General features: G+C 39.2%; 1 protein-coding gene across 5 annotated transcripts in view; it reads right to left on the reverse strand.

The window, feature by feature from the left end:
• Positions 1–13887, reverse strand: part of PLCL2 (phospholipase C like 2) — a 212238-nt gene that overhangs the window by 77805 nt on the left and 120546 nt on the right. For all 5 annotated transcript variants that reach the window (XM_075922106.1, XM_025189747.2, XM_025189748.2 and 2 more), the window contains one exon: positions 10155–10358. In XM_075922106.1, coding sequence (XP_075778221.1) covers positions 10155–10358 — 204 coding nt within the window. The remainder of the gene's footprint in view (positions 1–10154; positions 10359–13887) is intronic.

Here is a 13887-nt window from a genome sequence, read left to right on the forward strand (position 1 = left end):
CCTAATTTTGTACCCTTAAAAATGCAATTCTGTCTGTACAGAAGCAGACAGCTCAGTTTGGATCTGCTCTATTTTATCCACAGTGTAATCAGAATCAGAGATTCATATCAGTCAGCAAGAAAAACAACTCTGTATATGTCTACACTTCAATCCAGAGATGTAAATTCCATCTTCAGGAGATATAACAGTGCTAGCCTTGATTATGCTAGAGTGCTAAAAATAGAAGGTACGTGTGGCTGTGTAAGTACCAGGAGAGGCTAACTGCCATTATTCATTGGAGTGAATAGCCATAATGTAAGAATGGTCATACTAGGTCACACCAATGGCTCATCTAGCCTAGTACCCTGTCTTTTGACAGTGATCAATGCCAGATGCTTCAGAGGGAATGAACAGAATATGGCAACTGAGTGTACTCTGTCATCCAAGCCCAGTGTGATACAGGGACAGAAAAAGGCTGAACAAACTATCTGACCCAAATTCTACCTTTTAAAGACCTTTTAGAGAAGTATATAAATGCTAATTAGAGCTATTCCTTATAAATAGCTAATATAGTCATCTTAACTGAAAAAACAACAAATGGTCTGGTAGCACTTTATAGACTAACAAAACCTGTAGATGGTATCATGAGCTTTCGTGGGCACAGCCTTCTGAAGAAGTGGCTGTGCCCATGAAAGCTCATGATACCATCTACAGGTTTTGTTAGTCTATAAAGTGCTACCAGACTATTTGTTGTTTTTTCAGTTTATCTGTACAGACTAACTCGGCTACCCCCTGAAGCTTATAGTCATCTCAGATAGATTAGAGTTTTGAAATGTAAACTTGTATTGTTAAAGAACTAGATGTAATGTTAATTGTATTTATTTACATTTTGATAGCTGTTACCCATGTAAACATAGTTTTTGTTAATTCAAAGATCAAAAGGGAATATTAACATTTAGATGAAACTTGGGTGTGATCTCATTGTCTTTATTTCACTTTTAAGTTGTAAGCAAATGGCATATGAACCGTTTAATGAATACATTATCTTATGCTAATAAATGCAGCTAACTACTGGGGATGCTTAGCAAAGAGGTTACTTCAAAAGCCTATTGTTCACCCAAGGATTGCATGCCATCAAGAGGCAGAAAAGAATTTCTATAAAACTCTAGGGATGTAAAATCACATTTAAACAGTTAAGCAGTTAAAAGTTAAGTTTAGATTAAGCTCCCAGGTCGTGTGGGCTTGTCCCCCCCACACTTTGCTGTCACTTCCATCCAAGGTGAGCCTGTCCACTCTGAACCCCCTTTCACACCTCCTTTCCACTGCCTGAAGCTTCCACCCCTGTGAGTCTGCCAACTCCCAGCTCGTGCCACAGGGCAGCACTGTGTAACTGGTTACCTGCTTATCTCCCTACTTGGGACCTGATCCTTTCCCTGCTTACACTGTCATGGGAAGTTTGAATCACAAAACTTTTGTCTCCTGTTACATCCTGAACCACCCTGATATTGAATATTTAGACACTAGACTATAATCTTTGGACTTATTCTGAAAGAACTCTTCAACTCTGAAACCCACCACTTCTGCTATGAACTAAGAATTGTATTCAAATCTATACCTATTGTGGCAAAGTCTGGGCTAAGTCCTGTGGGTCCTGCACTTCCTGGCGGGTTCTTGTGGGCTTCAGAGGCTCACAGTATCCCTACTGACTGCCAAAAAGGCACGGGTACCCTGCTTTGAGAGCCTCTTTCATCATTAGCCAGTCCAGTATAGTCCTTTCTCTAATCCCTGCTGGTCCTGCCAGCCAGAGGGGAGGGTTGGGGGGAACCCGGTCCCTCCCACTTGCTCCGGGTTCCGGCCCCTGGCCCAGTGCCCTATAGTAAGGGCAGCGCCGAGCAGGCCGTGTAGCTTGGCCCTTACCTCCTAAGCAGAAGCCCCTCCCTCGGCCACTTCCCCAACCCCTTCTGCAGTACCTTGTTCCTGATGTCATGGAACAAACCTTCACATCAGCTCATTTGGATGTATTTTTCTTACTCTGGTTTGCTTCCTTCTCCTTCAGTTCTCCTCTAGTCCGTCCCTTTTCTCCTTCCCCCTAGCCTTGCCTGGGGAAGTCTTTTTATAGTGCCCACCTCCACCTTAAGTGGCTGCAGGTGTTTCAATTAGTCCTTCCTTCAGGCTGATGGCTGGCCATAGTCTTTAACAGCCTACTCAAGGAACATAAAGCCAGATATCCAGCTCCCCGCATATATGCCCTCCATGAGGCTTTGGCAGCTCCCTGTTCTCAGGCTGCCACACTATAATTATTGTAACCAATATTCTAGTTAATAAATCTTAGTTTAATTAATAAGAATTGGCTATAAGAGTGAATTTTGGCAACATCTGAAATATTCATTGATTTGGGAAGTAATGTGTCCTATTCATTTGGGATTAGTAGATCTTTTGTATATAATTAACAAGATTTTCAGCAATCCTCATCATTGCTGACTTGGCTGTCTCGGGGGAAGCCCATAGGCTGGGTTGCTTTAAGGGAACTCTGTTTTGGCTTCTGTGTAACCAGTAAGGTATTGGAGAAGCTGTTTGGTTGCTGGCTTGGTGAATTTAACTATTAGAATACCTATCAGTTTTGGGGATCGTCTGCTTTATTCTTTGCAGATGCCCTAACAGACCAATCTTAGTGTGCCACTTCCCCTGGGTTGGTCACATCAGTTTCTGGCAGTCAGAGGTTTAGGACCCACAACTTGGGGTTGAATCTCTGATCATCTGGATTAATAGACACTGATGCATCTATCCTCTATGATCTTATCTCATTCTTTTTTGGATACATTTATACTTTTAATCTTCCCAACATCGCCTCTGTTAATGAATTTCACAGGTTGAATGTGTACTATGTGAAGAAATAAGGAATGTAAAGGGATGACTGGTTAATCAGTTATCAGTAAGCATCACCAGGTAAAGATGATGCTTGTTCGTAACTGGTTAACTGGTGGTTCAGATGGGCTGGAGCATCCATGGCGCAGTGGGCCCAGCCTGGCCAGAGCAGCTCCCAACGTGTGGTGTGGTGCAGGGCCTGAGCAATCTTCCACCCGCGGGATGGCAGGTTCAGCCTTGCCTGGCTGGAGCAGCTCATGGTTAAATGCTAGTATTGTTGAGTTTCTTTGGTGTTCCCTTGAAAAAAATCATACTAAATTTAAATATTTTATAGTAACTACTACTAACTCAAGCTCAAACACTTGATCAAGTGTGAGACCAGCTGCGTAAACTGATCTTTGGTACCCCCATAGTCATTACAGTAGCCACAAAGCCTTGAAGTAAAGGTAAAGATTCATCATCCACATGGATTCAGAAGTTACTGAGCATCATCAGTTTCAGTGACTTCAACACCTTTTGTATAATGTCCAATGACAAAGATTTGGGTTTGGAGAAAGATAATTAGTAAATCAAAACTAGCTCAGCTTGACCCTGTCCTATAATTCACATACAAAATGAATAAACTATGGTTATTATACTTGGAGCTGGATGTATGATTCCCAGGTCAAGTAGACACACGTGACTCATGTGAGATCTCATTGTGGATGCATGATAAAAATAATAGTGTAGCTGTAGTAGCACAGGAAAGGTACATCTACACAGTAGTGCATAGCTCAAAATAAGCTATGCAATCTGAGCTATGCAAATTGTATAGCTTATTTCAAGATAGCCTATTTCTAAATTAAATTTCAAAATAGAGTGCTATTGTGGCATCTTCTTTATTCCTTGTGCAACGAGGTTTACAAGAAGCTGGAATAAGCCACCTGTTATTTTGAAATTATTTCAAAATAATGGGCATACTGTTCAGAAGCGCACAATGCTATTTCAGGATAATGGACATTATCCTGAAATAGCGCCACTGTGTAGACATATCTGAAGTGGAAAGTAGCAGCATGGGCCAGCCATCCCAGCTACAAAATCACCCAGACTCTCTGAATACATATTGTAAGCTGGTCAGCTCTGGGAGAGGTGCCTCTCCTTTGGGGTCAGTGGGTAGCCACTCCAACTCACTATACATACACAGGGCAGAGGCCCACACTACTATGGCTACAATTCTATTTCTGTGAGCTATCTAGATGAGAGTTAGCTTGCATATATTTACTTGAGCTGGAACTCACACCCCCAGCTGCAACTGTAGACATAGCCCATATATAATCCAGTTTCCAATTTCCCTTAGGCTCATACTATACCAAAATAATGACTTTACCAACTGTGTCAAAACTGGTGAAACATTTTATTGATGTAGGTTTCAGAAATACTTGTTGGATTAGGGGTTTCATCCAGATGGACAAGTTCTCTATAATAGCTGGCTTCCTTTGCATGATGCCCCAGCATTTGCTGGTGTCATCACTCTCATTACTGTGCTGCAGACTGGGTCCTGCTTCTGGGACAAAATAAGTGTTCTTTTCCTGATCATTGAACAGGTTTATAAAATTTTCATTATTCTTTTTTGCTTATTCTGTAGGGCATATGATATTAAGAAAAACATGCAATGATGTGGAACAACCACTTGTCTTATGTCTAGGTTTCAGTCTGTAGCACTGGTCAGTGATGGGTGGGATGACATCAGCAGTGTGCATGGTAAAGTATCACAGAGAGAAAGAAGAAGTTCATGAACATGTGGAGAAAAAAATAAAACACTGTTAAATGTGAAAAAAAGTACTATGAAATGTTCCCTTTACCAGTCCCTAACTAAAATATCCAGATGCAGATACAGATTACATGCTAGAGTCTATTGCAGCTTCATCAGTCTAGGAAAATAAGCATGTCAGTATCGTGCAAAATAGACTAAGGTTATTTTAATTACTTTTTAAATTAATAGTCTAAAACATAGCCTAAGTCACTCTAGTATGGACAAATATGAAACATCCTCTTTTTAAAAATTCCTGGTCCCAGTAATGTCAATGGCAAAATCCTCCTGGAACCAGTCTTTCATGATAAATGTATCATTTATCTATCCACTAGCACAGTGGTCCTCACCACGGTGCCCGTGCTCGGGGCTGGCCTGGCCCTGGGCACGGTGAGCGCCGGCCCCGGGAGCGCTGCGAATTGGCTGCCCGCGCTCTGGGCGTGCGGCGCTTGGAGGAGGCGCCGGCCCCAGGCGCGCGGCACTTGGGGGGGAGCTCTAGCCCCAGGCGCGTGGCACTTGGGGGGGAGCTCCGGGCCCGGGCGCATGGCTCTTGGGGGGGAGCTCTGGCCCCAGGCACGTGGCACTTGGGGGGGAGCTACGGCCCCAGGCACGCGGTGCTTGGAGGGGGGGGCGCCAGCCCCGGGTGCGTGACACTTGGGGGGAGGCTGCCGGCCCCGCTCCCGGGCGCGCTGATATGGGGGGCCCCGCCCCCTGGCACCAGGCCGGCGAACGGCCACGCCCCCTGGCACCCAGCAACCTCCAAAGGTTGGGGACCACTGCACTAGCACATTTACCTGACATTGCAGGGGTCCTTAAACAAGGGCTCAGGACAAGTGGTTGAGGGTGTGAAGGCTTCAAGAGTCAGGGTTTGGGGAATAAGGAATGGCTGAAGCCCTCTCCTCCCATCAGATTAGTACCAGGGCTGCTTGCTTTTCCCCTTACTGTTCCTGTCAGGGAGCAAGAGCTCATCTGCCCCCTGAACTCCCCATCCAGAGTGAGGAAGGCAGAAAACTGTGCACTTTCCCTTCGCTCCCTGACAAAGGGAAGAGCAAGTTATGTCCTGGTATGAATCTATGGAGGGGGAAGCTTTAGCCTCCTCCTGTCATCCCTAAAAGGTGTCTGTGGGGTGGGAGGCTTGAGGCTGGGACAGTCCCGGCCGGGGAGATAGGGAGGCATTCTCCCAGCAAGTCCCTTTCACCTACCTTGTGATTCTGTTTCTTTTTTGTATGGTTTTTATGAGAAGCAATCCCATTCTAGGCACATTCAATTTTCCTAGCAAAACTAAACCCTGACCTTGTTTTAAGTTAGAAGAGGAAAATGTATACTGAATTTGGTGGCCCTAGCTCTTACCATTTAGCAGGAGTTCTAGGACAGAGACAGACAGACAGACAAATTCTCTCCAATATATAGTAGTTTTATGGATGTTAAAATTAGATTAATCAACTAATCGAATAGTCAACAGCAGGGACTCTTGTACATTTCAAAAGTGGAATGCTGCCACTGCACTCCTGCTTCCTCCCACAGAGCTGAAGTGGCTGGGAATTTGTTTTTAAACCAGCTCCCCCAAGCATCCCTTCCTCCTCTTCTCCTTGCTGCCTCTTTCTGATAGAGGCAGCAAGAGGGGGGAGCGACTAGTTGACTAGTTTGTCAACTATCCGATAAGCTTTTGCTTATCGGAAAGTCAACTAGTCGATTAGTCGCTTATATCCCTAAGTAGATTAGAAAATGTCCACTTGACCCACAATACACATCCAATTATGCTACCACTAAAGAAAACAGGTGTTTTGAACTGATTTATGGGGTAGTGGATTAAGATCAAGAGATTTTCATCAGTATTATCCCTGTAGTTTTGTACTCTTTAATAATTACTTTATTACAGACTAACCCTTTCACTGAAGAGGACTTGCATAATTTTATGAGCAAATATATAGAGTAATCTAGTCACTTACTGTGCAAACAAATTCTACTGAATACCGGTTGACCATTCTGCTAGGGTAAACTTTTACATCCAAAAAAATATTTCTGTCAAAGTACTGTTATATATTAAATTATTGTATCTATCTGATATAGACTGACCCTGAATGAATGGGTGCCTTGAAAATATCAATTTTAAACATGCCACATGCAGAATGAAACAACAATGTAAACCAAAGATAGCCTATGCACTTACCATGGTAACCAAGTTTTGTTTGAAAAACATTCCACACGGTAATGTTTGTTATCACTCTGATTTCACTTTGATAGTACAAGTTAAATTGGAGCAACACTGTTAAAACAAAATTCTGAACAGACCATGAGGCACAAACTAACTAACTAACTATTATGAAGAGGTGACAGTCTCCCTCTAAATTAAGACCGAAATTGGCATCCCATTATATCCCTGATTTTCACAACTACCTCCTCTCTTAACTGCAGTGGGCCAAAACACAAAATTTAACTAACAAAGAATAATATAGGAGTTTGTGAACAGAAAGTGTCCTTGCTCAGAGATCTTAACATCAACTTACCCCAAAATGTAAAAAAAATATATCTACAGTGTCACAGATGGTTTCAGACTCTCCTTGAGGAGTTTACCAGATTAAATAATTAAAAAGCACAGGCAGGATCCCTTCATCTCTTTCCTCCATCTAGTAAAAAGGGTAATAATGTTTCTAAAACTAGCATACAAATATGTTTGCAAAAGGATTCTGCTTACAAACTTAAAAGGGCCCGTGAATCCCATCCATCAAATGTAGTCAAGTGAAATTTCACGATTACCTCTTAAACCACAGTACATATTATTCTGAAATATTTCTGTCAAATTGGACAAGACTTTTCAGACATAAAGAGGTTTTTTAAAAAGTGTGTCATTTTTCATCAGATTTTCAATACAGCTTCACTTTACAAATTCCATTATTTTCCTGCTGATCTTTGCATGCATTATTTATTTCCTTTATCTTTCCTTTGTCTTTTTTTGGGGGAGGGGGGAAGGGGAGGAGATGGTTTGAGGATACAACTTTGATATACTTTTTTAAAAACCTCTTTATGTCTGAAAAGCATTGTCCAATTTGACAGAAATATTTCAGAATAATACATACTGTGATTTCCTGTTATATGTACATAATAAATTATCTAAAGCACACATCATGTCAAAGCATGCTTTATATTTCAAGAATGCACAAATGGAAGGAAGGAAGGAAAAAGTGGAGGCATGAAACTCTCTGGGAAAGAATTGTCTATAGTATTGGTGCAACCTGCACAGTCTTCTGGGAGTTTTGTCTCTGAGAAATCCTTTATTTAATTATTTTTAATAGCTCAAATGCCCAGGCAAATAATTTCACCCCTCTGGAGTTAAGGCTGAAGAGGTATAACAATGAACCTTTTTTAAAATTTCTTGAGCATTACCATTTAAAAAAATATCCTAACTCTAAAATTTCAGGTATTCCAAATATGTAGATATGTCCAGAAAGTCAGTGTCACTAACCTCAGAACAACAAGGTATTTAGACATATTTTCCATCTAGAACAACTGAGGTTAATTCTCTATGAATTATCTGTAATTCCAACAATAAAGAACACTGTGTACTATAATATCCTAATTGTACAGTAATTACACAGTATGGCATCGTTTAAATCAAACTGCACCTGTGTTTACATCACTGAGCCATGCACAGATCCCATGGTTCTACCTGAACTCCTGGTTAACTAATTTTTCTTTCTACGAACAATACTACTGTTTGGGCTGCTCTAAGTATGAAAGGCCTGATATTGTTACTGTTCCAAAGCTATCTGTGCCAGGAAATCTGTTCTAAAATCTAACCCATATGCATATTTTCTGATCTTAGATTCATAGTTGGATTTTCTAAGGGTAATAGTTAAGCTGTTTTGTTTGAAAACACAAAACTAATAAAAAAATCCTAGAGGAAAATGTCTACATATCATTGTATCCTAAAATGTTAGTTCATTTAAAAAAATCAAAAGTACTAACCCTATAAGACAGATTGTCTCTTCCCCAGACCATATTTCTGTAACTGAAATCAGGTGGATATATTTTAAACTGTTGGTCTGTTGATTTTCCTCCTTCTGTACACATAGGCTGTGTCTACACTGGGCCACTTATTCCAGAAAATCAGCCGCTTTTCCAGAATAAGCTGCGAGCTGTCTACACTGGCCCTTGAATTTCCAGAAAAGCAACGATGCTCTACTGTACAAAATCAGCCGCTATTCCGGAAAAACTATTCTGCTCCCGCTCGAGCATAAGTCCTTATTCCGGAACACTGTTCCGGAAAAGGGCCAGTGTAGACAGCCCAGTAGTCTTTTCCGGAAAAGCGCATCTACATTGACCATAGACGCTTTTCCGGAAAAAGGGCTTTTCCCGAAAAGCAGCCTGCCAATGTAGACGCTCCTTTTCCGGAAAAACTGAAAACGGAATAGTATTCCGTTTTAAGCAGTTCCGGAAATTCATGCCAGTGTAGACACAGCCATAATGTGAACTTCATAATTCATCACTGCTACAGGATTGATATCCTTTAGTCTTTTTTCACACAGTTCTTTCTTTCCTCATACAGCATACTTGTGAATTTTTAATGTATTTCTGAATATCGCTACTTTCTGAAGACATCATTTACAGATTTGCTAAGGTTTCTAACAGTTAAAGTGACTATTAGAGTTGATTACAGAATGCACAATGGCCAAAATAAATGAAATGTGTACATACACACACAATGAAAAAGCCATGTGCAGATTTCAACAATAACATGCTGTTCATAAAATTAGAGTTCCCAAAACATTAACATTTTCCAGACTGAATTAATGGTGAAAAGAATTATAGCTCCATAAATTCATAAATGTAGAATAACAAAGCACTATACACCTGCGAAACAGTATCAATATGCAAAAGTCATGTTAATATGTAAAAAGGTAAATTTCTAATACAGGCAGTCCCCGCGTTACGTACAAGATAGGGACTGTAGGTTTGTTCTTAAGTTGAATTTGTATGTAAGTCGGAACTGGTACATATTGTAGGGGAAACTCTAGACAAACATTTCTCCAGAGCTCAGTTTTATTCTCCCACACCTCACTTCCCTCAGTCCTTTATTCTCAAGCTGAGGTGTCTGCTGAGAAAAGCCGCTCCGCGTCTCCCTGGTCTGCTGGGGGGGAGGGGGGGGAAGAAGGGGCGCTAGCTTCGCGTCTCCCTGGTCTGCTGGGGGAAAGCAGCTAGTGCGGGGTTGCCTCACCCCGTTTGTAAGTAGGGATCTGATGTAAGTCGGATCCATGTAACCCGGGGACTGCCTGTACTTACACATGCTAATACAAACTCTTGTGAATTTGCATGCAGTAAGAGGTATTAGTTTTTACATTCATCTCACATAAAAACAGTGTCAGATGCTGAACGTTCAGGAGAATAAATTTTCAAGCACAAGTAATGAAGCATGAAATAGGAAGTCACAGATTAGAATGACCTTTCAAAGTAGACATGGTACAGTGTATTATAAAAAGAAACTCTTTCAAGAAGCATACATAAACCACAAAGGACTACTCACCATGTCATATGCAGTTACAATCTTTTTCAAGACCTCTGGAACAGTTCCTTGGAACTCCATAGTGGGATACTGATTATTAAGATTCAGTACTACCAAGGGTGTATTATCAGGTCCAACCAAACGTGTAGACACTGCCAGAATGCACTGGATAAGATTTGCTACAGGAGAAAGGCCACATAATTCTTTGAATGAAACTACTGCATTCTGTTAAAAAAAAGAAAGATGTTACTTTACAGTTAAACAAGAATTTTAATTTCTCATTCATTCAGGTTAATAGACTTATATTTCATTATGCAATAGTTATAATCAAACTACTGTAGAAAACTATCAGTAGTTTTGTCCTGGAAAACAGCAGTTTTCCAAAGCAAAATACAATAGATATTTGCAGTATTTGTCAGCGATATTAAAAATTCAAACAGAAAATAAATATCACTTAGAATAAAGAGGCTGTTGTATGCTACTATTAACTTCAACATTTCAATAAATATAAAAATAATTACTAATACATGTTGATTGAACAAGCTTTGAAAAACTTCAAAAGATATTTAAAATGTTGTTTAAATCAAACTGTTTAAATGTTATGTGCTGAATGTCTCAAATAAACTTAGTAAGGTCCATTTGTAACTTTAAACATACCTATTGTATGTCAGCATCCTCCAGACATGCTGAGGATCTGCTGGCTCCCACTTGGTGTGATGCCAGAAAGCTGCACTCCTGTAGCAGTGTCACATAATCACAGAACTTCACTTAGATGGCCTTCTGTGAGTATTTGGTAAACCCCATATTATACATTTTCCAAGAGTTTATAGTAATCTTATTGTGTATTTTGTAAACTACAACATAAAATATATATGTTTAAACTTAAGAAACTTTGCAATATTGTAAAAGTCAGGCATTTATCTTAATCCTATCAAATGATTCTAATCTCCATGATGGGAGTGTTCTCACCACCATAGTGAATTTAGAATTGTTGCACCAAGTGGGAGGTGGCGATCTGTGGCAAGTCTGGAGTTTGTGGACCTGTAAGAGAAAAAACAGTAAGTTTAAGTAACAAATGTTCCAAGTGCTCCTCTTATCTTGGTCATTTGGGATATTCTGCACATATTTTAAAGAATATGACAAGTTTACAGGTCTTGAATCTCATTTTTACTTTCTGAAAGCCCTGAACCAGGGCTTAAATACCATTGGCCCCTTGTAACAGACAATTCACATCATGTTGACCTCAACGTATTTTTAAATGAATATATTATATGTAAATTAGTATTCATAAATTATTTCCAGTACAGTGACTGGTACATCACAAAACTAAAACATAACAATTTTTAATGGCGAGAGTAATTAGCCATTGGAACTATTTACCAAGAACCATGGTGAATTAACCCACATTGACCATTTTTAACTCAAATTTGGATGTTTTTCTAACAAAAAAAATACGATGTAGGAATTATTTTGGGGAAGTTCTATTAGTTGTACTATACAGGAGGTCAAACTTGATGATCAAATGGCTCCTTCTAGCCTTAGCAACTATGAATTTTATCTTTCTAAGAATTTGTTTCCAATGTTTAGTCAACCAAGGGTATTTGTAATAATTAAATTGGAATAAAACAAAAAGACATCTGAAAAGACAGTCCTTATACTGCATTAATGCATCTCAAACTTTACAACTGTGGATAAGCATTGCAAACAGCAATTTTATAGAAAAGAAAATTAAGACTTAGGGAAATTTAGTGGCAAGTCAGTCACAGGACAATGAGTAGAATTCGGTCTTCTGACTGCCAATTTGATGTCTTGTCTACTAGGTAATGCTGATTTTCATGATTCTCCGCACTGCCAAGCAACATGGATGATCTATACCAGTGGTGGGCAACCTGCGGCCCACAGGCTACACGTGGGTCATCAAGGTGTTATGTATGGCCAGTAAAACATTTTGTTTACTGTTAGCCATGAAGCAGGGTTGCCAGATTCCACTGATTTTTGTCCCCATAATTTTTTTTTGTTAACATTACTAAAGTGACATGCATGTAAAGCAAGGGCACGTAAAGAGAGGTGTGTATTGATTGCATACAACATTGGCTATGAGAGCCATACACCCTGCATCCAAGCTACTGCTACAGCTCAATCAGCACACCCTGCAAATTAGGTATGCAAGCACAGTTAGCAAAACTACTCTGTCCTGGAAGACTGTTTTGGTTACAATAATATTGCAGCCCACTGATATAAAAGGGGGGACCACTCGTGTGGCCCACTCATTAGCCTAGGTTGCCCAATGCACCTATACCATATCCAGTATAATCACTGACATAGTGCATTCAGCTGTGATAGTGATACCAGCTTTTATATTACTAACACAGTATTATGTTGCTAAGGATAGAAAAAAGGCCTGGATTTGGATAAAGGGATTTTAATGACTACACAAACAAAGTCTTAGTGTAGTTCATTATACTCCTATGTGTATTTTATTCCATGCAATACTTTTCTGTTTAATACTTAAAATCCATAGATACTGGGATTTGTCTGTCTTTTGAACTGATATGTGCTGATAAATCATGGCATTATAGTAGTAAAAGGATATGTAATTAAGAAATTAAACCATTTCAAATGCCATGATTGATATATTTTGCAATTGTCTTTATTGTAATAGTTTTTTTTCATTTTAGGTCATCTTATTCAATGTGTAACAGATTATATTATAATTACAATTTTATAGACACATTATGCAAATGTTAGTTAAGATAATAAAAAATAGTATTCTATCATTCACCTAAACTATACCCCTCTTGGAAACATTTCCAGATATACTACTGGTAAATTGGGAAGACATAAGTGCTTAAAGTAACAATGAAATCCATATAAGGAAATTCATTCCCAGGCACTGACCCTAAAAAACCGTAATAAATTATATTTTTCAAAACCATACCAATCTGAAAACTAAAGTAGCATGCTAGTAACAAGCACACCTTGTATGTTCAAATCTTAGATCCAGGATATCTTTAAGGTACTTAAAAAAAACTCCTATTCTGTACACAATGGAATTATTGCTTTTCATTAATTACATATTAAATTTGTATCTAGTCTGCACTCAGAATCTCATTTACCAATCATAATTATGCCTCCATATTTTGTTTGTCAGATTTGTGTATAATAATGTATTTGGCAAAAATTATACTGAATGGAATGAGGAAGCCACAGGCAATTGGATAAATGTCACTTAATATAATAAATACAAATTATTCTATCATCCACTTAAACTATATTCATCTTGGGGACATTTCCAGGTAATAATAATCTGGGAGGATGTAAGTGTATTTTTCAAAGTAACAGAATGAAATGCATAAAAGAAAACTCCTTCCAAAGCACTATCCCTAAGATCCCTAATATTTTTTTTTTCAAAAATACAGCAAGTCTGAAAAAATAAAATTGCATGCAAGTTGTGAGAACACCTTATTGTACAGTCAAGTCTTACATCCAGGCTAACCTTGATTAGACACTTTAAAAAAATCTGCTGGCCTGTACACAATAGAATAACAATCCTTCATTAATTAGAGATTAAATTTGTATCTACTCTGCAATCTGAATTTAATTTACCAGTCCAAATCATACCTCCATATTTTGTTTGTGCTCTTGTCATATAATAATGTCCTTGGCATAAATAATACTAAATGGAATGAAGAAACCATAGGAGACTGGATAAATCATAAGAACAAGTGTAATCTTTAAAGTCTGCATATTGTTA

Source organism: Pelodiscus sinensis, chromosome 2, assembly GCF_049634645.1.
Source record: "Pelodiscus sinensis isolate JC-2024 chromosome 2, ASM4963464v1, whole genome shotgun sequence".
NCBI classification, from domain to species: Eukaryota; Metazoa; Chordata; order Testudines; family Trionychidae; genus Pelodiscus; species Pelodiscus sinensis.